This window comes from Meles meles, chromosome 14, assembly GCF_922984935.1.
Source record: "Meles meles chromosome 14, mMelMel3.1 paternal haplotype, whole genome shotgun sequence".
In the NCBI taxonomy this organism is placed as follows: Eukaryota; Metazoa; Chordata; class Mammalia; order Carnivora; family Mustelidae; genus Meles; species Meles meles.
In genome coordinates, this window is record NC_060079.1 from 53792309 (window position 1) to 53818197 (window position 25889).

At 41.7% G+C, this 25889-nt stretch overlaps 1 protein-coding gene across 6 annotated transcripts in view; it reads right to left on the reverse strand.

Moving 5' to 3' along the window:
- Positions 1-19120, reverse strand: part of TBC1D4 (TBC1 domain family member 4) — a 195162-nt gene extending 176042 nt beyond the window's left edge. For all 6 annotated transcript variants that reach the window (XM_045978306.1, XM_045978305.1, XM_045978304.1 and 3 more), the window contains exon 1: positions 17983-19120. In XM_045978306.1, coding sequence (XP_045834262.1) covers positions 17983-18498 — 516 coding nt within the window. In that variant the 5' untranslated portion in view covers positions 18499-19120. The remainder of the gene's footprint in view (positions 1-17982) is intronic.
- Positions 19121-25889: the final 6769 nt, after the last annotated feature.

Genomic DNA, 25889 nt, shown 5'->3' on the forward strand with positions numbered 1-25889 from the left:
GTGTCTGTACCACAGGAAGTAAACAACAGAGCAATCAGGAGCCCCTGCTCAGTTTACCACTTTTTAAAACTTTTTTTTCCACACTTCTTAGAATCTATAATACATAATATAAAGAAATTTGAGTAGCAGCTTAGAATAAAAAGGGTTTAAAGACTGTTTGTTTGTATCATATTTCAGAAAGGACTCCAAGTGGACTTCAGAAGGACTATCTGTGGATGTCAATTACCATAAATTCTCAAACTCCCATTTCCATATATAATAGAGGTATAAATTTCTTTAATACTAAGTTTCCAAAATTACTAGGTGCTATAAACTTGCCAGCTCTTACCAAGATGTTCTTTCAAAGTGACATTACATTTCTGAGCAACTCAGAAATCACTATGAGGCCTTTTTTTTTTTTAAATTAACTTGGCTAAACCCACAAACGCCACGTCCTTTATAGGAATTTAGGAATGACACAAAAACCATTAAAATTTCCTAATCACTACGTTCTTTACCTCCTACATGTAAGTGGACATATTGACTTTAAAAAGTCAACAGATTAAGGCTGACACTGCATTAAAGAACAAAAACCTTACGTGTTTTTAATTAACCTTACGTGTGAATTATCGGTCCTTGTTCTCTAAACACTAGAACCAGGCCCTGAAGCTTCCACATTCCTAGAGACTCAGTGCAGACGCCATGTCGGGGAATATGGAATGCCTCACCAAATATGTGTTCTCTCGATAACTTCCCCTCATAATTAATGCCAGCGTATGCTACTCTCACTGTTTACCTGTTTCTGTAGAAATCACTTAAACCTCTTTCTCCCCAGCTGCTAACTGGCTAATCTTACACTTGACTGCCCTCCACCAATATTTGTGAATGGCCATGGCTGAGCTGATAACCACGGCAGTAACAAGGAACTTCAAACACTCTGACAACTACAAGACAGTCATGGCTTTGGCCATTGACACGCAACCAAAATTCATCCTCTAACAATCCTACACTGACACCATTATTTTTTTCTCAGATGACTAATTTTTTTTTTTTTAAGATTTTATTTATTCATTTGACAGAGAGAGTGATCACGAGTAGGCAGAGAGGCAGGCAGAGAGAGAGGAGGAAGCAGGCTCCCTGCGGAGCAGAGAGCCCGATGTGGGGCTCGATCCCAGGACCCTGGGATCACGACCTGAGCCGAAGGCAGAGGCCTTAACCCACTGAGCCACCCAGGCGCCCCTCAGATGACTAATTTTTAAATATAAAATCCACTCCAATTATGGAGAGCAAATTGAATCAAAGGAACAAATGCAAACGTGTCCCGTGTTCTAAAGTTTGGTATGATGACACCTAAGACAACTGCCAAAGTATGTATTACCTCAAAAATAAGTAAGCAAAGAAAAGAATGCTATCTTTAACCCTGCTCTCTTTCTGGAGAAGTCCAATCAGAAACCTCTTACTAGGTAGAAGAGTTAAAATGTTGCCGCCTTCCAGAACTGAATGTTCTCCTTCCTTCATTTATATACCTACAAAGGTGAAGGCTGGGGGAGGGGAGAGCAGGAGACATAGCAAAGCTAAGTTTCCCTCAAAATGCCTGAAGCATCATTTTCCAAAGCTGAGAGCATCATTACCACCTAGGGCCAATTGCCTGGCTGCCAATGCAGTCCCAAACAACCATAAATAAAGCCCAATTATATTAATTAGAGCAATTGCTTCCTGCTGACCATCTCATTATTTGGGGGCCCTGTCTCAGCGCTGGAGCCAGTACCCTCCTTGGCTCACCCCATCTCAGACATCTCACTTCTCCACTGCTTATAGCCCTGCTCCTAATTATGCTTCAGTGTGTCCTTGACCCATTTCCTCTCCAAGACCCCTCTCGCTATGCCAACAGAGGTCTACTACCATTATCTAGCGTTGACAGAGCACGGGTAGATGATGTCCATGCCAGGACTCTAGAACATGATCTATGATTAGAGGCTGGTCGACCACCTGATTTCTCATGGAATTTCCCCAGCTACTGATACGCAAAGTGTTATTTTAACAGCTGTTTAGATATTCTAATTACCCAAATATGTAAACATTGTGTAAACTGTTAAGACACTATATTGCCCATACGCCTGCCGTCGCAGACAGTGGGTGACTCTCACTGTCGAAAGAAAACATGTAACAATTTGACCAGAAGTGTTATCAAGAAACAGTATTGTCAGGATGGCCGCTGAGGCGTTTTAACAACACCAACGTGCTGAGGCTACTCCTACAGGTCCTGCTATGTCCTGAGCTTACAGTTAACGGTTACTGGTTCCTGGAGTTGTCATCAAAAGCCTGGCAGGGGAAGGGACCCTGCATCTCCATTAGCAGTGGTTTCCCAAATTCGCTGCACGCAGGGCCACGCTACCGCCAACCCAGTTACCAGCTCTTCAACAGATCCCACAACTCACCCCAGAGATTCTGATTCAACAGATGTGGGGAAGGGCCCAAGAATCTCGTAGACATGCCTACTTCTCTTAAACTCTGCAGGACGTTCTTATGTGCCATCAGGTTGAAAAACACCTGCGTAGCGCCCTCCCCACCCCTGCTGAGATGCTATTTTCGGTGGCCCCCTTGTTGGTGAAAATGGTTGGCAATGCTTGAGAAACCATAATTACTGATGGAAGGATGTCATTTCTCTCAGCTATCTTTAGTCAGAAAAAGAGTGCAAATCGCTAAGATCCAGCCCTCTCATTTTACAAATGAGAACTCTTGATTTTGCCCCTGAAACCTAGTTCTCCCCCACGCCTCCCACCAGCCTTCCTGACATCTATCAATGGTATCAAACGCACCCATTAGTTTTTAAAAAAAAAGGCGGGTGGTGGAAATCAGCAAACTTGGGAATCATCCTTAATCGTCACGTTCACAAGAGGCCTTCCCTGACTCATCTCTTGGTTTTGGTTATATGTAGCCGAAAGCTCAACTAAACTCACATAACAAGAAGTTACAAACAAGTCTGCAGGCAGGTGCTAAGCAGGCTTATTGCTATCAGTGTTCAGATGCAATTTTCCAGGCCTCTCCGGATTGCCCAGCTCGTTTTCATCGTCACTGTGGTAGTGAAATAACTATAACTACATTTCAGGTTTTAAATCTACATGTGACAGCCAGGAGAAAACTTTCTTAGAATCCCCAAGAAAATTTCTCTCCTCTTGCATTGGCACAAACTGTCACATTCCCTGGGACCACAGGAGCTGCAGGCACAAACTCATCACATGGCTTGGGCCTGGACAATGGATGGCATTTCTCACCTTGGGGCTGGGGCTGGGGCCAGCCTTCCCACAGATTCTAGACTGACTGGCAGAGGGAGGGTTAACTAGAAAAATATAAGATTTTAAATAGTAAAGAGACCTAGAGAATCTACCTACTGCACAACCCAACCTGGAGTAAGTTTTCTCCTACTCTCTCATAGCACCACATTCTTTTCCTTCACAGCCCTTTTTACAATTTGAAACTGGATACCTGTGGATATGCAGGTAACATTTCCGTAGTAGTTACCACATGGCACTGTTCTGCATGCTCTGAATGGATTCACTTAATCCTCACAACAATGCTCTCATCCCTATATTACAGATGAGGGGTTCAAGGTAAAGACAGGTGTGAGAACTTGCCCAGGACCATGGAGTCCAGCCACAGTGGAGCTTTGGGTCCCTGAGATCAGAGTACAGAGCCCAGGCGCTTGGCAATGACATTATGTAGTTCTTTTTACTTAATTTTGCCTCGCTTCTCCACAAAACTCTAAGATCCATGAAGCAGAGAAAGCATCTGTTTTACAAACCACTCCAGCGTGGTGTCTAGTACAACACCAGGCATACAGGAAACATTCCATTCACCTAGTAACTAAATAAATGAATAGACAGTTGAAGGAATAACTGAATGAATGAATGAATGAATGAAAGGAACAACTAGAAAAACCAAGACCCAGATTAACATTGCGCATATTATGACTACTTATGACTACTTATGGGGTCCAGAGCTTCAACTTTCTATGTCAGGTCTAGCTTCTCCAGCTGAAGGCTGTTATCTCTGTGTCCCCTGATCACACCTGCATCATCAATAATAAATGGACTTTTCTCCTTTGCAAATGAAAAATCGAGCAGGAGTTAGTCACGTCTTTTGAGATACATTATACATGAATATGTTCAAAAGAGAGAACAATACAAGAATGGGATTTTCCTGCATTTACCCTAACTGAAATAGACAAACATTTTGTTCACTGAGAAGAATCAAAACGGGAAATATGTACAAACCCCTTTGCAGTAGCAGGTACTGAGGAAATTTCATGAACATCTTTTTTAAATCAACAATTTTTAGTAAACTCATTGGTTGAAAGTCTCCCCTTGATTTATGGAGATCTAAGCATACATAAAGTGTTGCTATAATTCTCTTTCATGGTGGCAGCACGACATTTAAAAATAAATCATCTGGAAAATGTAAGCAGCTAAGAAAAAAATCACAGGGCATACATATGTCAGTTCCCACCATCAATGTCCAGAATTAATTCTGCTCTCCCAAGAGAAATCAGAGCAATATCATAGCAAACAAGGTTTCCGGAGAGACTATTAATTGGTATGATCACATGCACACAAAAGCTGTCAACCTGACTGGTTCCTAGGTAAATGGGGTAATGTATTATGACTCAAATCCAGTACTAACAAATATCAACTCCCATTCCCAGTATGTACAATACAGCTTTTCTCCCCCTACAGAAGTGACTAGACAGTTTGTTCTCCAGTCCAGGAGAAAAGAAAACCACCTCTGTAAATGGGCAAACATGTTGGGAAACTATATTTACCTTTTGCCTTAATAAGCAGCTACATTTACTGTTTCAAATAATGTACAGTTAGCAATGTCCATGTCTTACAATGAGCATACTAATGGAAAGCAGGTTTTTAAAGGTCATTCCAATCATGAATAAAGGACAATGACAAACTCCAGAAGCTCACTTAGAAAACACACAGCTTCACCAATGGAGCAAAATGGAATCTCCTACCCCATGGAAAGCTTCAAAAGTTGAAGAAAATCTGGAGAGAAGTAATGCTCAAAGAAAGTCATGATGGAAGGTAAGGAAGGAGGAAGGAGGAAATGCCCCTTCTGAGGAAGAGGCCGAGTGCCTATATTTATAAAAACCACATGACTGCAGCGCTTTTTAATTTTTCCTGGAAAAATAAAGCCGTCTTTCCTTGTGTTGTTCCCTTTAAAGTAGAACTCCAGGGGAACAGTGCAGAACGGGAATACCGTCCTACTGGTAGCTTGGTTCGTGCCCCAGAGGCCACTGAAAACTACAATCAACCTATCTAAGTGTCCTAATTATAAACATTACACAAAATGAATACAAGGTAATTACTCCCTCACAAGGGCACGCTGTTTAAGCAAATAAAGAAATCCAGAATACAATCCCACATCTTATTATCGGTCTAGAGTTCACTATGGACATTGGCCCTAGTGTTTTCCTTTTTCATCCCTGGCCACACCCTGGTGATCTCCTCTCCAGCCCCTCATTTCCGTTTTTGATTAAAATAAAAAGTTCTGAATATCTTTTAGGCTTCCCTGCCCTTTCTAGGATCAGGTTAAAAATCAGGGCCTTTGAAATTGGTTAGATTTGGGAGTAAAAACTTACAGAAGCCATCCAAAGCATTGTGTAACTAAATAGTTTACCAGATGAGATCATACTTGCACTGAGAAGCCTAAATAACTGAACTGGACTGAAAATGAAGAATTAATCCAATTACTGCAAGGATACTTTCACAATAGCACTCGCTGACCACCTTCCAGATGCCCGACAGCTTGACTCATGTCCTCCAGAGAAAAGGCCATGGAGACGCCTCTTCTTGTGTCGGCAGCTTCAGTAAACTTCCCATGTTTTGGTAGGGAAAAAAGCAGACCAACTTAAATTAGTCTAGAAATCTTTTTTTTTTTTTTTTTTCCAGAAATTACACAATGTTTATTTTTTTTTAACGCCTCTTGGGGTGCCTGGGTGGCTCAGGGGGTTAAGCCTCTGCTTTCAGCTCAGGTCATGACCTCAGGGTCCTGGGATCGAGCCCAACATCGGGCTCTCTGCTCAGAGGGGAGCCTGCTTCCCCCTCTCTGCCTACTTGTGATCTCTGTCTGTCAAATAAATAAATAAAATATTTTTTTAAAAAATTAATTTTAGGGGCGCCTGGCTGGCTCGGTTGGTAAATCATGCAACTCTTGATCTCAGAGTCATGAGTTCAAGTCCCACATTGGGTATGGAGCCCACTTAAAAAATAATAATAATAATAATTTTAAATGTACTCGTGTCAGAAGGAAAACAGGGCTGAGATAGAAGTGAAAAACTGGGCTACCTATCTACTTTAAATAGAGGGTCACCAGAGGCCAATTTGTGTAAGCAACATTTGTGATTTAGGCAAAGAACTGAGACCTGAGAAAAAGCCAATCTAGCAAGAATGGGGACCACACATGCAAAGGTTGTGAAGTGACCCCGGGGCTGGGCTTGTTCAAGGACAGCTGAAGTGTACAGCAGGAGCTGGAGAGCAGCAGTCTAGGCTGGATGGACCAACCCAACCGTAAGGGGAAATTTACATGTTATTCGGAGTGCAAAGGGAACCTGGTCTGTTTGTGTTTTATAAGCACCACTCCTGGGGCTCTGACAGGAGGGCAAGAGCAGAGCAGGGAGAACAGCTGAGAGGAGAACAGTCCCAACAAGAGATCGCCGGGTTATACCAGCATGATGGCAGGCATGGTGGAGAGATGTGACATGTTAAAACTAAGTTTTGGAGGCTGAATCAACAGGCCATCCCTCCAGAACTGTAACTGGGGAGTGAAAAGTAGGACTCCAGTATAATTCCTTGGTTTACCAGCATTAGTAACTACATCTATAAGTATAGGTATCAAGGAAGCATTTAGAAACTGAAAAAAAAGCTTGAGTTCAGAGAAAAGAGCTAGGCTACCTCGATAAATGTGGGGCCATCCATAAAAATTTACAAAGTGGGTTTTAGAAAATGCATAGGGTTTGGAATCCCAGATCCGCTCCTTGCTAGCTTGTGTCCTTAGGAAAATGACGGGCTTCATTTTCTCACCTGTAAAACGGAGATTAAAAAAAAAACATTTAAAAAGTGTTGTCTAGAGGGATGGCTGGGTGACTCAGTCATTAAGCATCTGCCTTCAGCTCAGGTCATAGTCCCAGCATCCTGAGATGGAGCCCCACATCAGGCTGCTTGCTCCATGGGAAGCCTGCTTCTCACTCTCTCACTCCCCCTGCTTGTGTTCCCTCTCTCGCTGTGCCTGTCTCTCTGACAAATAAATAAATAAAATCTTTAAAAAAATAAAAAATAAAAGTGTTGTCTAGAGCAGAAGTAAGCACTTTGTAAAGGGTCAAATAATAAAGATTTTAAGCTCAGTGGCCATAAAGTGTCTGTCCAAAATACTCAAAACTGCCATGAAGCACGAAAGCGGCCACAGATAGTATGTAAACAGGGGGGTAGAGCAGTGTTAAAAGAAAACTGTATTTCAAAAATAAAGGTCATAGTTTGCCAGCCGCTGGTTTAGAGCAGTAGTTGTCCAAGGTAATCCTGGACCAGGAGTATCAGCATCACCTGGGAACTTGTCACAGACACAAATTCTGGACATCACCCAATACTTTCACAACCAGCAGCTCTGGGGGTGGAGTCCAGCGACCAGTCGTTATCACAAACTTTCCAGGTGATGCATGTTAAAGTTTGAGAACCGCATGGTCAAGAAAATAAATGAATACAGACTGCTTAGAACTAGTATCATTATTATTATTACTATTATAACTGGCTCCTAGAAGTTTAGAGTATAATTCCCAAAGACAGAAGCAAATGCTGGATTTTTATGGTAGATCAAGCAAAAGAGAGACAAACTGTTAAAATCTAAGGTAGGCTTAGGTAAGACTACTTGAGAAATCAAAGATTTTTTTTATACTCTTTACTCTAAAGAACTCCTATATTTTCTCATATACTAATTAAGACATATTTTATTTAGTCTTGTTCACAATCCACTAGTCAAAACATATAATACAATCTCAAATATATATATATCTTCAATCTGACTTCTAAGAGAAACAGTTTTAGGGGCGCCTGGGTGGCTCAGTCATTAAGTGTCTGCCTCCAGCTCAGGTCGTGATCTCCAGGTCCTAGGATCGAGCCCCATGTCGGGTTCCCTGCTCAGCAGGGAGTCTGCTTCTCCCTCTGCCACCCACACTCCCACTCATGCTTGTGTGCTCTCTCTCTTCTCTCCCTCTCAAATAAATAAAATCTTTTTTAAGAAATTAAAGGAAAAAAGGGGCGCCTGGGTGGCTCAGTGGGTTAAGCCTCTGCCTTTGGCTCAGGTCATGATCCCAGGGTCCTGGGATTGAGCCCCACATCGGGCTCTCTGCTCCGCGGGGAACCTGCTTCTTCCTCTCTCTCTCTGCCTGCCTCTCTGCCTAGTTGTGATTTCTCTCTGTCAAATAAATAAAATATTTTTTAAAAAAAAGAAAAGAATTAAAGAAAAAAAAAAAAGAAACAGGTTTAATGCCAATTAACTAACTCCCAGATCCCTAACAGCCTATTATTCTCTGTTGCTATGACTAGTCTCTATTGCTATGACTAACACACTGTACTTATACAAGCACAGAATGAGCAAAGTTGTCAAATGTCATTTATTATTTTAACAGAATAATCTGACCTCTGGAAAAGGTTTAGAATCAGTGGGGAAGTTAAAATATAAAGGGTAGTATCAAGAAACAGCATGTAATACCATCCATTTTTACATTGTTTTTAATATTGGGATTAGAAACCAGAGATCTGCCTATTGAACATGCCTCAAATTAGATAAAAGAATTACAGATGAGCAGTGCCTGGCTGGCTCAGTTGGTAGAGCATGTGACTCTTGGTCTTGGGGTTGTGAGTTTGAGCCCCATGTTGGGTGTAGGTTACTTAAAAAATAAACTTAAAAAAAAAAAAGAATTATGGATGAACACAGAAGAGTCATGCCCACTATTACTATTAGGTTATGTTCATGTCAACAGACCTTTGCAAAATTCCATATGAAAACTAAAATAAAATCAGTACACAAGCTTCATAGACTTGGAAGAAGCCAACAGGAAAGGGCAAGGACCAGACAACAGATCATCTCTTAGAAGAGGGAAGACAAGCTTCCACAACTGGAAAACGATTCAATCAAGCAGACAGCACTCAATATTTAAAGAGCTAGGCAACAGGCACTGGAGGGTCTTCACAGTGAGCAGTCAGCACAGAGTGAAAAGATATCCCGACAGGCACAGAGCATGCTCCTGGGGACCTAATGGGAAGAGAGATTTAGAAAATCTACCAGGAAGGCCATCAGCTCAATTTTAGGTAAACTCACAAAAATCTCTCAGGCTGCCCAGCTAATGAGAATGAAGTGCCCGAAACCAGGGCAAGAGGTTAATTGAAAAAGCCAGAAGCCATCGAGGGCCTGAAAACAAAATTTGCCTGTTGGCTTGTAAAAGGCCTAGGTCATAAATGTATTTGTCCACATTATATAACCTGCTCCCGGAAATGTTTATGAAGGTACAATGGTGAGATGCCAAAGAATGCCTGATTTGCCCAGAAGTACAGTTTGACTTAGAAACTAAAACTGATAATGAACTCCTCCAAAGTGACATTGACAGTACAAAGTTCCATGGTTCTAACACTGAGAATTTTAGAAATTCATGTAAAAATTCAGAGCAGTTTCAAAGTGGAAACTATTGAACTAGTTAAGGGCAGCCACAACGTAGAAGAACGGGAGCAGCAAATTTAGGCTTCTATATTTAGCCGGGAAAATCCCATTACTTGGAGATCCTCTTTCGGACCCAACCTCTTACAAGAAATAAAACTTGGAAGAGATCAGTAATTTAAAAAATAGTAATGCCCCTATCTTCTTGGTGGGCTGCAGAAACCAGTGTTAAGATGATCTGAAATTAAACCAACCAAAATTTTAATCCCACATTTTTTCTCTTTCTATCATGTGATTATAGATTATCAGGGATCCATTAAGTAACATCTAAAAGTTTAAACCCAGAGTTTTCCAGACTTAGGATTGTTCAGTATCTTTTCAAAGGTAACTGAAGAAGCAGATATCGTTATTTCACTGTTAGTCTATTTAAATATGCTCACAAAAATCTAGACATAAACTTCATATGCTTATAGTGTTAGTTCTTAAACAACTCTAAAGACAAAATCAATTTACAAAATAGTCACAAACACAAGTATAAAACCAGTACTATTTATACTAACAACCTAAATTCAATGTAATAAAAGATGTTATTTTCCCAAACAACAGGACTGACACAGCATGGGAAACAGCATGCCAGTATCACTATTGTCCTTGTGATTTTTTTTTCTAAACCACTTTTTTCTACTTGAACTCCTACAAAAGCATACATAAGCCCATCAAGTCACTGAGCTTTATTTTGACTTCAAATTTTACATTTTCTGGGGTGCCTGGGTGGCTCAGTCATTTAAGCATCTGCCTTTGGCTCAGGTTGTGATCCCAGTGTCTTGGGATGGACACATCGAAATCCCTGCTGAGTAGAGAGCTGGCCTCTCCCTTTGCCTGATGCTCCCTATGCTTGTGCTCACTCTCTCTCTCTAACAAATAAATAAATAAAACCTTTAATTTAAAAAAAAAAAAAAAGCATCTGTCTTTGGCTCAGGTCAGGATCTCAGGGTCCCAGGATGGAGCCCGGAGTCCAGCTCTCTGCTCAGCACAGACTCTGCTTCCCCTCTATCCCTCCTCCACACTGGTGTTCTTCCTCTCCACCCAAATAAATAAATAAAATCTTTTTTAAAAATTTACATATTCCTTTGTCCTTAACTTAAGGTAATTATGATAGGACAACTTGGTTCCAGTACTTCTTGCTTGATCATATATATTTTATAATGATGGTAAGTGTACTATTTTTATATTTTATAATTTTATACTTTATGCTATATAATTGTATAGTTTCATATTATAATAAATAGTTTAATAGTTTATACTTCATATTTTCTTTTTTTTTTTAAAGATTTTATTTATTTATTTGACAGACAGAGATCACAAGTAGGCAGAGAGGCAGGTAGAGAAAGAGGAAGGGAAGCAGGCTCCCTGCCGAGCAGAGAGCCCGATGTGGGGCTCGATCCCAGGACCCCGGGATCATGACCCGAGCCGAAGGCAGAGGCTTTAACCCCCTGAGCCACTCAGGCGCCCCGATATACTTCAGTATACTTCAGTATACTTCAGTATACTTTCTTATACTTTATAATGTTTATGTACTTTATATTACTTGATATGATGCATAGTTGTACCTGTTCTTAAATACACATCCTAAAGCCTTATATTCTTTTCCAAAATTATTCTAAATTTTTATTCTAAACTGTAGTTACAGAGGTTACAGAGAGACTGTCATAGTTTACTTCCCTGCCTTCCTAAGGGCACTACATAAAAGATGCACCAGAGTTCAACTTCCCCAGCCTAAGATACCATGTAGACCTTTTACTTCTCATTAAAACAAATATATAAAAATATATTTGTTATAATAAATATACATATATAGGTATAACTATATCCAAGAATGCACTAAACAATTATTTTACAAATTTAATGAGCATATTTAACTATGGCTATTTTTAATATAAACATGGGGAAAAGTAGACAATAGTGCATAATCTCATTCACATATGGTACCTAAAAAGTCAAACTCATAAATGCACAGAGTAGAATTGTGGTTTCCAGGAGCTGGGGGATGGTAGAAATGGAAAGATGTTGGTCGAACGGTACCAACCGTCAGTTATGCAGGATGACTAAGTTCTGAAGATCTAATGAGCAGGCAGCCCAGTGACTATCATTAACAAAATACTACATTGTATACTTGAAATTTGCTAAGAGTAGGTTTTAAGTTTTCTCAACACACACACAAAAGATAGCCATGTGAGCAATAATTATTCAGAATGGTCATCATCTTATTCACCAAAATGTCAACTCCATTTCTTTTAGTCTGATTTTTTTGTTTTTAAGATTTATTTATTTTAGAGGATACAGAGTGCAAGTGGTGGGGAGGGGCAGAGGAGGGGGAGAAAGAGAATCCCAAGCAGACCCGTAGCTGAGCACAGAATTCAAAGCGGTGCTCGAGCCCAGGACCTTGAGATCATGAGCTGAGCTGAAATCAAGAGTTAGACGTCCAGGGGCGCCTGGGTCGCTCAGTGTGCTAAAGCCTCTGCCTTCGGCGCAGGTCATGATCCCAGGGTCCTGGGATCGAGCCCCGCATCAGGCTCTCTGCTCGGTGGGGAGCCTGCCTCCCCCTCTCTCTCTGCCTGCCTCTCTGCCTGCTTGTGATTTCTGTCTGTCAAATAAATAAATAAAGATCTTTAAAAAAAAAAAAAAAAAAGTCAGACGTCCAACCAACTAAACCACCCAGGCACCCCTGCTTGATTTTCTTAAGAGCCAGTGTACCAAACATGCAGAATGCTGTTATTTCTCTGGATGCAAATTAATAAATCTTTTATTTTTTGCAAAATCTTATCATAACCGAACATTGTGACATACTCCTAAGAAACTGTTTATCCCAGCTGTAAAACTTAAAATTTTGTCTTGAAAGGTAAAGTTTTTATTCAACATATGGATAGTCCTAGGATGCCCAGCAGAATAACATCTATCTAGGGAAGATGTGCAAAGCCATTTAGCTAGAAATTGAAGATTTTCTTTAAAAATCTTCTGTATTCAGATATTACTCCTCCTCACACTCACCTTGAACTTCTAAGTCTGAGAACTGCAAAAATAACTAAGAGGACAAAAGTGGTCATATAACCCAACAAATGAATAAAATCACTGAGGGCAGTGGATCTCGATTTGTGGTCCCCAGACCAGTAGACTGCGCATCATCATTGGGGGAGCATGTTAACATCAGAAATTGGGGGGGGGGGGTGGATAGCCATGTGTTTTAACAAGCAGGTAATTCTGATACATACTCAAGTTTGAGAACCAGAACTCTGGCTTATGATAAACAAGCCCAGATACTGAACAGTCTCGGTCTTCACTATAACTAACACTGCCTCACAACTGGGAGGCTCTAGGCACACATTTTTTACCTTTCCCCCAGATATCAAGGTCAAGATTCTACCACGGAGTAGAGCCAGGGCAAATCAACCTCCAACTCAAATCAGGACAGGGGGGTTGGGGGACGACAAAAAAGCAACTACAGCAAACATGAAGGGAGAGATCTAGAATGTCTAGAATGGCACAGACTATTCCAGAAGCAGAAAGAGAAAATGAAAACTTTCAGATTTCCATTTCTTTAGTTTCCTGACTAGTATAGCCCCATTGGCAATGAGTAAGAACTTATGAGAAACGATCCCTTTTGAAAGCTATCAACAGAACTAAATTGAAAATTGGTTACCTGAATAAAGCTCAGAAAATACTGAATATTTTAAGAGGAACAAAAAACATTACAAATTTAGAGAATTTAGAGCTCAAATAAACTGGTGTCAAGTTCATCTTTAAGAATTTTAAGAACACAATTTATAAAGTCTCTGAAATTACATTCTTGCAAGCTTCAAGAAATACATAAACAAAATCAGCAAAAATCATAGTAATCATGTTTTTGTTTTTTAAATGATTGCTCATTCTGTAATTTTGAAATATAATTTTCATGCAGTCTCATGCAAATGATAATTAACACCTTTAATCTCCAACAATATTTATCAACACTAACAACTCTTGCTTTTTTTTCATATGGTAAAATAGACATAACTTGGAATAATTTCTGCTTTTCATTTGGGAAATTGAGATAATGCTACACAGTCTCTTTCTGAAAGTAGATAAAGATAAAAATTTGAAAAATAAAAGTGACCTACCCTAGATCTTAGATAGAGAATCAGATATTCTTGGTTCCTCAACCAGTTTTAAGTCTATAACTCAATTTATGCCAGTGTTGGTTTTTTTTTTAATTATGTACAGTTAAGTACTTTTACTAATTCAAATATCTAAGTTTGGCTGAAATGTACTAAGCCTGACATTCCTCCTGTGCAGGACCACACAGTCTTGAATAAATGGGAACCACTCTGCACAGGCATATATTTGATCTGGAACTGGTTCGTTTGCTCCTGACCCCCACCTCTCTTTGCACCTGGGACAAACAGCTCCTCATTAGGCCATTCTGGCTGAGAGCTCCTTTAGGCCCATATGCTTAAGTTGACTCTGATCCACCCATAGAGGAGAGGGGGATCCAGAGGGCATATCAAAACGGCAACTCCCCACAACAGACCCAAGCTACTAGCACAGTGCTCCCATCTTAGAGGCTACCTGTAGATCCAGCCCCCAAAACAGATGAGCAGATACTCTGCAAAACCTTAACATTTCTTATGTGGAAAGTACAATCCCCCATCTCAGTGGCTAGGTATGAACACAAACTTTTCCATTTAGCTGTGGTCACCGCATTTCTGTGCCCTACACGGTCCAGGTTTATCCTTGTTATGTCTGTGTAATTAGCGGTGCCCCTGTTCTCAATAAAAATTGCCCTAGATTAGAGGCGCCTGGGTGGCTCAGTCAGTTAACCCTCTGACTCTTGATTCTGGCTCAGGTCGTGATCTCAGGGTCCTGAAATCAAGCCCCAGGTTGGGCTCCACTCTGAGTGGAGAGCCTGCTTAAATTTTCTCTCTCCTCCCTCACACGTACTCTTTCTCTCTCTCTCAAATAAATAAATCTTTAAAAAAGATCATCCTAGGGGCGCCTGGGTGGCTCAGTGGGTTAAAGCCTCTGCCTTCAGCTTGGGTCATAATCCCAGGGTCCTAGGATCGAGCCCCGCATCGGGCTCTCTGCTTGGCGGGGAGCCTGCTTCCTCCTCTCCCTCTGCACCCTCTCTGCCTACTTGTGATCTCTAGCTGTCAAATAAATTAAAAAAAAAAAAAAAACTTAAAAAAATAAAAAATGAAAAAAAATAAAAAAGATCATCCTAGATGATTCATTGAACAATTCATCAAATATCCTAGATTCATTAAACAATGAATTATATGGCCGTCCTACACAAAGGCCTATTTCAGCAAAGGGACAGGCATGAGAGACAAACCAGAGGCAAAGTTATTTGTGGATGTTTGCCGGCGTACTCCTCTAGGCTACTTTCCATACTTTATTCAGTGACTGGAGACTCTTAACAATGATCTTAACGTCCAACTAAATAATTCTCATGGACAAAGCAGACAGTAGGTCTTTTTCCTTCTGATTTCAAAGGTGCCTCGAACCATCCAGAGCCTCCTCTGGAGTATGAAGCATACCCCTAGATGATAACAATGTAAATGTAATGTAATGTAAATCCCTTTAACCAGTTCAGCTGTAGAAACATCACTTTTGAGAATATTACTTATAAATTCTTCCCCCAAAATGGCCCTATGCCTACTATGAGAGCCATATTAAGTGAATCCAGATGCCCAAACAGAAAGTGGCAAAAAGCAACAGAGCCTGATGATTGCACTCGTCCATTCAACAAATATTTATGAAAAACAAAGTGGGGGCACCTGGGTGGCTCAGTGGGTTAAACCTCTGTCTTCAGCTCGGGTCATGATCTCAGGGTCCTGGGATCGAGCCTCGCATTGGGCTCTCTGCTCAGCAGGGAGTCTGCTTCCCTCAATCTCTGCCTGCCTCTCTGCCCACTTGTGCTCTCTGTCAAATAAATAAAAAATCTAAAAAAAAAAAAAAAACAAAGTGGCAGCCTTTATATCTCTGAAGCCAAACCTCAGATGTGTTTTGTTTGGTCCAAACAGGAATCTCAAATGTTTAAAGTATTTGCTAATACTTTGAAATATGAAGTCATACAAAAAATCCAGACTTCCACTCTTAGGAACCCAGAAGCTCTGACAACACCGGACTTGTATCTTGTTAATGCAATTTGCAACTGGTGCTGAGTAACTCCCTGAGAAATGAGCATCACTCATGGTCCTTGGTCCTTACTCAATCTCCACCTCACTCAACAAAATCCCATGCATTTGAGTTTGCAACCCTGCTATATGGCTGGAGAAAATCCTTCATGGAACAACATCTGGCCTTTCAATTTAAGGATCCTCTACCAGGGATTCTCTAGGGTCAAAGTAAACTGGAATCCATATCTTTAGACCAAAGACTCAACAGGGAAATGGCAATAAACAGGAAAAGTTAGGGTTTTTTTTTTTTCTCTTTTATCAAACGGGTATATGGTTGCCAGTGTTCCTACAGGATCAAAAGGAAGAAATGAGCCTAAGCCCATTGTTATTTGTAAAATAATAGCACATTCAGCTCAAACACTTAAATACATAATTAAGGTAAAAAAGGGGGGGGGGCATGTTTTTAATTGATCCTGTAACAAGGAATCTGGGAAGGACACAACAGTTACTGTCAAGAATTCTAAGTGCTTTGACCCTAAAGAAACTTTGACCATCAATGACATTAGCCATGATGTATCAGATCTGAAGAAAATAACTTTAACACAAGCTACCCAAAATCATAAAACATTCCTTACAGTCCTGGGAAAATGCAATTTCTTCCTCCTTACTGAGAGAACCAAAAAAATCTTAATACAATAAAATTAGTGATAATTTTCAGATATAAAGAACATACTGCACTCCCATTTCAACAGAGGTAAAAGCTAAAAATAAGCTTTGAAAAAATAAGCACCAAGTGAAATGCATTTTAATCATGGATTTAAATGTTGAGATCATTTGTAAAAAGATATTTTAACAGCGGTCATATTAGTTAAAGCTGTTCTCTTCATACTGGGAGTTCTGAATGTTAAGGTATTAATCTAGCTTACAAAATAACTGATGAAATCTAAGACAATGAGCTTTTATTTTCTTCAATTCAGCTACAGGCCTTTTGTGAAAAACTCTTTCAATGACAGATACTAAAATAATGAATTAAGAAAAAACAAGCCTATTTGCAGGATGTTTTTCTGCCTTGACTACTATTAATTTCCCAGCTACCCAAGGAACAGCCACATGTTGCAACTGAGACTTTGTTTACATTTAGAGAACATTATTTTTCTAAAGAATCTAAAGCACTTTGCAAACATTAAAGAGCTGTTTTTAGAATAGCGTTTCAGGGGCTTAGCACATGATAAGAACTCCTTACACTTTTATTTTAAAACGAGTTTTCAAAGACTTAATCACTGTTACAAAGTTTTGTTTAAATTCCTCCAACCATTGGTGAAGGGGCTTGCCTGTTTTTAAGGAAGTAAAAATGCACTGTTTGGTAACAGACACCTCAATTTAGTAGACTTTGGAGAAATATTAGAAAATAGATCTTGGTCTCTTTTACGAAATGGCTTTTTAAATCACCCAAGCTGGTATCTGTCTCCAATTAGTGCGGGGGGGGGGGGGGAACACTGTTTAAAGAAAAAAAGGCAAAACGAAACAAAAAGTTTTCTTTCCACTCAAAATCTAAACGCAGATTCCTACTTGGTGACATCGTTGTCGACTAGCTTTTCCCTAAACTCCACTCCCAAATAGCCTCACAGCTCCCAGACACGCAGGTGCTGCCGTTACTAGGGCTCCACGTTCCACGTGGGTTAAGGTGCAACACTCCACCAAGGCCGAGAGTGAGCGCAGGGCCTCGAGGACCCCAACTCTCCAGTGTCTGGTCTCACGGACACGTACAGACGCAAGCCAAGACCAGGCTTCCCTCCTCCAGGCACACCCCAAACACCGCAGTCCTCCCGAGACGCGCGCTGCTCGCCGCGTCCTCCTGGGGCGCACCGGCTCCTCCACCACCCCGGGACCACTCTCCGCCTCCCTCTCTCCAGCTCCCGCGTAGCGTCCGCTCCTGCCACCCCGCCCACCCCCGAACGCTAGCTCCAACACTTCTGGTCTTCCCGACCCGAGGAGTGGACGCTGGAGCGCGCCACGTGGAGGGCGCGCGCTAGCAGCCCGACCACAGTCGGTCAGCCCTTCCTCAGGGGTCCCAGCGCCTCCAGCCCCGCTACTCCGCCCCAAGGCGCCGGACCCTCCCCCGCGCCTCGAGCCGCCGTCTTGCCTGATTGGGGTCTGTGGCGCGGAAAACGTGGCAGGCCATCTGGGACTCGGGGTCGTCTGGCTGCGCCTTGATCAGGTAGGCAAAGTAGGTGAGATCGTGGCTGTTGTGAATGAAGCGCGAGATGTGCTGTGCCTTGTGCTCGAAGATGAACACCGCCGGGTTGGGCTGCGCCGCCGCGGGGCCGATGCCCCCCGCGGCCCCGATGCCCCCCGCGGCCCCGACGCCGGGTGCGGGGACACAGCGCAGGAAGGGCGCGCTAAGCACCAGGAGCACCTCGCGGGGGGCCGGCGCCCCGCAGCCGCCCGCCTCCGGCTTCTGGCTGCGCCGGCGGATCTCAGCCATGAGCCAGGGCAGCATGGGCAGCGTGGTCCTGCGGTCCAGGCACGACCCCCCCACGTACCACAGCCGAAACCGTTTGTCGCCCGGCTTCCCGGGGCCCGGCTGCGCAGGGGCGCCCGGCTCGGGCTCCAGAGGGTGCGGGAACGGCTCATCCTGAATGCAGCTGGGGGGCTCCATAACTCGCGCCTCACGAAGACACCGAGGCGGCAGGGTTAGGCGCGCGCGCCCCCGATTCCCGCGCTGAAGGCGCCGCCGAAACCTTGCCAACTGCCGCACCCGGCCCCCGCGCCCTCTCTGGCACGGCAAGACCACGAACTCCGCGCTTCAGCGGCCCTGCCCCAAGCGGCACTCCCCCCGGCGCGGCTCGGAGGCTCGGGCGGCGGGCACCCCGGGGGCGCCCAGCAGCCGGACTGGCAGGAGAGGGCGGCTTAAATCGTCATCCTCCTTCCTCGCGCTAGCGCCTAGGGACCGCACTTCTCCCTTCCTGCGCCGCGGAACCCGCGCCGCTGCCCCTCCCCGCCTGCTCCAGCGCTGCAGAGCTGCTGCGGCCGCCGCGCTCGCCCCGGGCAGGCAGACGGAGGCTGGGCGGGGAATGGGCTGTGGGCGGGCGGGGTGACTTGGGGCGGAGCTGACTCCTACCAGGGTGACCGGCTGTCACCTGGAAGGTCGGGGCCGCCGTGCTTCGGCGCGATCAGCCCTACGGAAAGGGCCTGCGAGAACTGTCCCACTGGAAAACAACAATACCAAAACGTGGCCACGCTGGGCCGCTCCCCCTAGCTGTCGCCGTGGCCCAGCTCGCTGCTCCTCCTCCCAACGGTTCCCGTCCCTCCCTCGCTCCTTCCTTCCTTCCAGGCTGCTACTTTAATCGGGCTGCTACCCCGCCTCCCGCCAGGCGGGCGGAGAGCTTCGCCTGTAAAAGCTTTTCTGTGAAGTCGCCTCTCCGCCTCTTCCTTCGGCCCCTGTCCCAGCCCGCCCCCTCAATCCGCTGCTGGGGCAGCAGTCCTACTGCTGGCGCGGGCACTGCCTGGATCTACACCGTCTCTCCCGGCTCGCCGACTCTCCGTCCCCTCGCGCGTCTCTGCTGCCCCCTGGAGAGGGGGCCCTCTTCATTGGGCGTGGGGACTTCTTTTTTATGAACAACATTTGCATGGTTTCAGTTTTTTCTGAAGACTGCCTAACAATTTCTGAATCTTATTTCCAAATACTACCCAAAAGAATCCTGTTTTATCCATTTTTTTGTACCCAGTTCAGAGGCAGTGTAGAGATTTCTCACCTTTTATATATTTCAGAGGTACACAGAAGACATTTTAGGGATAATTTGATTATTCTAACTTTAGAGAAAGAAGTTGTTTCGTTTTGTTTTTCATTTTAGCAATTAGATTCTCATTCTTTTTGCTCTTACTGAATTATAATGAAGAATTCGATAAGTAAACAAAATAAATGGGAAACACACAGCAAGTTTCCAATTTTCCCCAAAGTACCTACACGGAGAATGAAAACCCAAACCCCAAAGGTTTCTCACTGTTTTTAGTTTAATGGTATGCTCACTTTCTGTAAAATCCTGGAGTTATTTTTTTATCCTATTTATGTAAGATGGTTATGATCAGTTGCCCTTAATTACTCCTATACTGAATTTCTGGGTGCACTGATGGTTCTCTTGTAAAAAAGCGTCTAGGTTCCAAGAGACCTTATTAATTGTTTAGGTTTAGTCACTTGATTTATAACTACTCCACCTCACCTTTGTGCAAAATGTATTCAAGAAGCAGTGACAAGTTCTCAGAATGTAGACTGAAACCTTCTAGAACCTTATCAGTAACTTTCTTCTACAAATTCCCTAGGCCATTTATGGCCATTTCTCTAGGCCACATAAGCCAGATCCAAAAAGGGGGAGAAAAGAACAAAGAACCTGGGAGAGCTTGAAAATCTTGTGGGTTCTACCAAGTCAACCAGCTTGGGAGCTAGGACTGAATTTGGAGCCCAGCAGACTATTTCCTAGTGGTTAAAGAAAATGAAGCAATAAACTTTCACTCGTTGACAGAAAAACAGAATTGTCTTTTATCATGTGACATCCTGTCATTGCCTCTTGTTCTAAAAGCCTTAGCCTTTTCTTTGTAACATTTTGCCATGTTTATCTTACTATGCAGTGAGTGTTATTATTGTCTACCAATATCTGATCTTCTCTGCATCCTGATACCTGGAAGATAGCTCTTCTCTGCCCCCTTAAATTTACGCATGGGTCATAAGACTTGTTTTGGCAGTGAAGTAACTTGGGTCACATCTTAAGTAGAAGCATTAAATTGCCAGTAGTTGTCACTCCAGCCCACTGTTCCCCTCCAGTGGTCATCACGGAAACGTGTCCATAAAGAGTTTGCTTGTGATCAAAGCTCAGAAAGCTGAGCCAACACAAGGAGGACAGCTGTTCTGAAGAATCTCCTGGGCCCACAGCACACTGCTTATGAGTGAAAAATAAACTTTCTTGTTCTCTTAAGCCACTGAGATTATGGAGTTGTTTGCTACCCTGTTGTTAATCTTATCCTGTCCGATAAAATTATTATACTATAGTATATTTATATAACTTATTTTATTATCATTTATATATTTGGATTTATTACATGCAGGAACTAGATGGTAAGTTATTCTTACCACTATTGTAACACCTGTAGGGCTTTACAGAGTTGCACACACATGAAAAGTACTCTATTATATCTTTGATCACTGAATTTTTAAAAAGATAAGAGGACAAGACATGATTTTAAAATGTTCGGTAGGAATTACAAAGAATATGCAAGTCTGTGATGTTTACTAAATGGTGGAGGGACAAATCAACCTCTGACCCCCAACCCTTCCATTCTCAATCCCACCCCACCCCCAATAAAGGGCTAAAGAATATGTTCAGAAAAGTATTTCCAATAATCTGCAAGAAATCTCTCTTGAATAGTCTTATAGGCACCACCACCTGTGATACCCAAAAGTGACCTCTTACATTAAACCAAAAAAAATAGTGCTCTTCTAACATCCCAATCTAAATCAGTGGTGTCACGGTTAATTAGAAGTGGTAAGACCTGGTCAAATCCCAGTTTAAAAATGTATACCACATGAGAATTGTAAGTGCCTGAGCTGGTGTGGTGGTGTAAGCCTGGAAAGGTTTGTTGCAATCTCTTAGCTTGTTTCCTTGGTGCTAAGCCCTTGTCTCTGTCTCTCTGACTCGCTTTCTCTCTCTTCCATTCAGCGTCCCCGTCCAACATCTACATTTCTTCTCTGCTTAAAAATCTCAAAATGAAGATACATTTTTTTGAAGCTCAAAACACAAATCTTTCTAGTTTAGTATCTGTGACTCCTGTCTTTCCTATATCCAGACAGCCTCTCCATCCACAACCACACGGGTGCTCACTCTCTGGGCCTTCATAGGCACCTTCCTCTCCCAATTGCTCTTCTTCCTATCACCCCACCCCCAACTCTGAAATTCCCCCTCCTGCACTGGTCCTTCTTTACTTGAATATCCATTCATTGTTCAAGACCCAACTCAAAACTCTCTCTTCTGTGAAGCTGTTTCTCATCTCCCCAGAGTTAGTGACCCTCTCTTCTTTGCTCTTTTTATTTTTTTATTTTTTATTTTTTTTAAAGATTTTATTTATTTATTTGACAGAGAGATCACAAGCAGGCAGAGAGTCATGCAGAGAGAGAGGGGGAAGCAGGCTCCCCGCTGAGCAGAGAGCCCGATGTGGGGCTCCATCCCAGCACCCTGAGATCATGACCCGAGCCAGAAGGCAGCAGCTTAATCCATGAGCCACCCAGGTGCCCCTTCTTTGCTCTTTTTAAATGCATTCCACGATTATAGCTCTTAAGGAGTTTCTTTGTAATTACCCGGTGATTTGTCTGTGTCACCCCACTACAAAGAGGGCACTTTGAGAAAAGGATGATTTTTGTTGTTATTGTTCCATATTTTCCTCCAGCGAGGTAGCTGACATGTAATAGGTTCTTAATAAATATTGACTGAATGAATGAATTGAATAGCAAGTTCAAATTGAAGAGACCAAAGATTATAAAGAGAGGGGTTTTTTTTTAATATTTTATTTATTTGACAGAGAGAAATCACAACTAGGCAGAGAGGCAGGCAGAGAGAAAGAGGAGGAAACAGGCTCCCTGCTGAGCAGAGAGCCTGATGCGGGGTTCAATCCCAGGACCCTGGGATCATGACCTGAGCCGAAGGCAGAGGCTTTAACCCACTGAGCCACCCAGGCGCCCCATAAAGAGAGTTCTAATATCACAGAAGGAATATACCAAATGATATAATTAGCTTATTTCATAAACATACTAAATATATCTACCAGCTAACTATGAAGTACTAGAAAATAACGGGATGCCTGCCAACAATTGTAATGAATCTGAATGGAGTGGCAGGTAAAGCCCAAGTGTTTGTGACTGAATAAGATTTTGAGATAATAATCCGGTTTTTCCTCCATTGTTCCTTTGTTCCCTGTGACCTTCCCTCAGCCCAGACAGCCAAGGCAGTGCATCTTCTCTGCTCCAGGGGAAGGATGACACAGCAAAATACAGATAACAAAAGAGTCCATTCTTAGCCTTGAGGTCCCAAAAGCTAAGGACCTGGCAAAGGCAAAGGATTTAGAGTATGCTAGCCGCGTCATTTTCTCCTGCTCTAGAAACTTTTAAAAAAGTTTTCCCAAACTTGGGAAATGGAGATGAAGAAGAAATAAATAAGAGGTAACTACTGGGAAACCAAAATACAAATGTATGACTTTTTTTTTTTAATTTATCCATCCAGTGAAAAGAAAAGGGAATAAGAAAGAGAAAAAAAGAAAACAAAACTAAAGTATGATAATAGAAAAAAATAGTATGGCTAAAGTTACTCCAAATAGTAACTATAATAAATGGCAATTTTTTAGTTTAACCCACCAAAAGATAACAACTTAAAGATCCAGGAACTTGCTGTTTAAAGAATCACTTTAAAAACACAACCATACAGAAACTGTGCAATAAATAGAAAAAAAAAAAATATCCGGCACAGATTAATGAAAAGAAAGCCCGAGTAGTGGTTTCAATATCCAATTAAATAGAAATTGAGGCTAATGAAGGGGAGATCACAAAGATTTTCCACGGAAAGCACTAAGAAGATATTATTTTTTAAACACATATGCACTAAGGAAATTGCTTTCAAATACATAAAACAACTAAGAGAGTGACAGGAAAAATAAATACATCAACATTTTTTTATGGTGATTTTAAAAAATCATTCTCAGGGGTGCCTGGGTAGCTCAGTGGGTTAAAGCCTCCTGCTTTTGGCTCAGGTCATGATCCCAGGGTCCTGGGATCAAGCTCTGCATCAGGCTCTCTGTTCAGCAGGGAGCCTGTTTCCCCCCCTCTCTCTGCCTGCCTCTCTGCCTACTTGTGATCTCTGCCTGTCAAATAAATAAGTAAAATCTTAAAAAAAAAAAAAAAAACATTCTCAGATACAGTGAGATTAAATAAACTAAGTATAATCAAGTCTATAAATTTGATGAATAGAAAATGCAAAATTTTTATACAGTACCTGTGGAAGAAACAAAAATTGACGAGGCACTGTGTCATACAAGAAACCCATAAATTCCAAAGAATTGCCATCATATAGATGTTTTCTGATTATTCAAGGTAAATTAAAACCAAAAACATAGATCTAAAAATAACTACATCTGGAGAATAGAAATATAATATTCAATATTCCTGATTAAAAAAATTATAAAGGAAAATTTTAATACATGGAATTATTTTTTTAAGATTTTATTTATTTGAGAAAGAGAGGATGAGTGCGGGCAGGTGCAGAGGAAAAGGGAGAAGCAGACTCCTGCTGACCAGGGAGCCAGACCAGTCCATGGGGTTCGATTCTTGGCCCCTGACAATATGACCTAAGCCAAAGGCAGACCCTAAACCTACTGAGCCAGGCAGGCACCCCTTAATACATGGAATTAAATGATAAAAGTAATTTAATGTCAAAACTTGTCAAATATAGGTAAATGTAGCGATTAAAATAAATAATAAAATCAAAAATTGGAAAAAAAATTTTATTGGGGATTTTTTTCTTTTTTGGGGGGGGCTTAGTCTGTTAAGCTCTTGATCCAGGGTCCTAGGATTGAGTCCTGCATTGGGCTCCTTGCTCAGCCAGGAGCCCACTTCTCCCACCTGCCACTCCCCACTGCTTGTGTTATCTCTCTCTCTCTGACAAATAAAATCTTTAAGAAAAAAAAAAGAATGAACATAAATGAACAAAAATTCAACTTAAAAAAATAGGAAAAAATGTCATAGAGAAGCCCAAAGAAATATTAAGGGAGAAAGTAATAGAGATAAGTTTAGAAATTAGGAAAATAAAAAATGGGAAAACAATAGAAGGGAATAACAAATAATAGTCTCTTCATGTCTATTGATCAATCATTTGTATTTCTCCTTGAAGGATTTGATGTTCATATCTTTTGTCTTTTTTTTTTTTTTAAACCAGGGTCAACTTACAGAATTGTCCTGTATTAAGGTATTAGGGATAGTAACATTTTGTCCAAAATACATTTCGTATGTTTTTCCCAGTTTATCATTTTATCTTTTTTGAACATAACAAAAAGAGAGAATACAGATTTTTTTCCAAACATTCATGGAATATTCGAAGAAATTACATCTGCCTTTTGACATTGTTTAAGATGTCTTGACAAAATGAATGGAATGAATAGCAACTGATTGCTAATTAAATGCACAGTGCTTTGCAAACAGAAGGTGATTAATAAATGTCTGGTGAATGAATGGATTTACAGCTCTCTCAAATGCCAAAGAGCAGAATCAGTTAGTTTCACAAGTTAAAAATCTCTACAGAGGAAACAGATTTTTCTTCTACCATAAGGCTGAGATAATTTTACGATACCTATTTTTGTCTGACTGTATAATTCAGAAGTGTCTCAAGTGATCTAAAAAACTCTGTTGTCATAAAACCAGTTTGAGAGGTGAAAAGAAGCAGGATTAAAATGAACATTTATTTAATGCATGCCCTCAAGTCAAAGAGCTCCATCTCAACAAAGCATATGAAATCAGCCATACGTTGGGAAGTACTGTATATTTGAGTGAAGATACTAGTGTAGCGAGATTAGATATTTTCCCCACTAAACACTCCTTTATCATTGAATGAAATTTCACATTTATGCTCTTCAAAATTGTGGGGATTTACATTGGTATTATTGAACTTAATGGAATTTTTTTAACCTAGTGGAATTTTTTGCCACCAAAACTATCTTGATACCACCAAAAAAAAAAACTGTCTCCCTGTCAGAAAACTTCTTGTTTACTTACTATTTCTAATGAGCTTTTTTTTTTTTAATTTTATTATTTATTTGACAGACAGAAATCACAAGTAGGCAAAGAGGCAGGCAGAGAGAGACGGGGGAAGCAGGCTCCCCACCGAGCAGAGAGCCCGATGCAGGGCTCAATCCCAGGACCCTGGGACCATGACCTGAGCTGAAGACAGAGGCTTTAACCCACTGGGCCACACAGGCGCCCCTCTAATGGGCCCTAAGAATCTTAAGAAGGAATCTATTTAA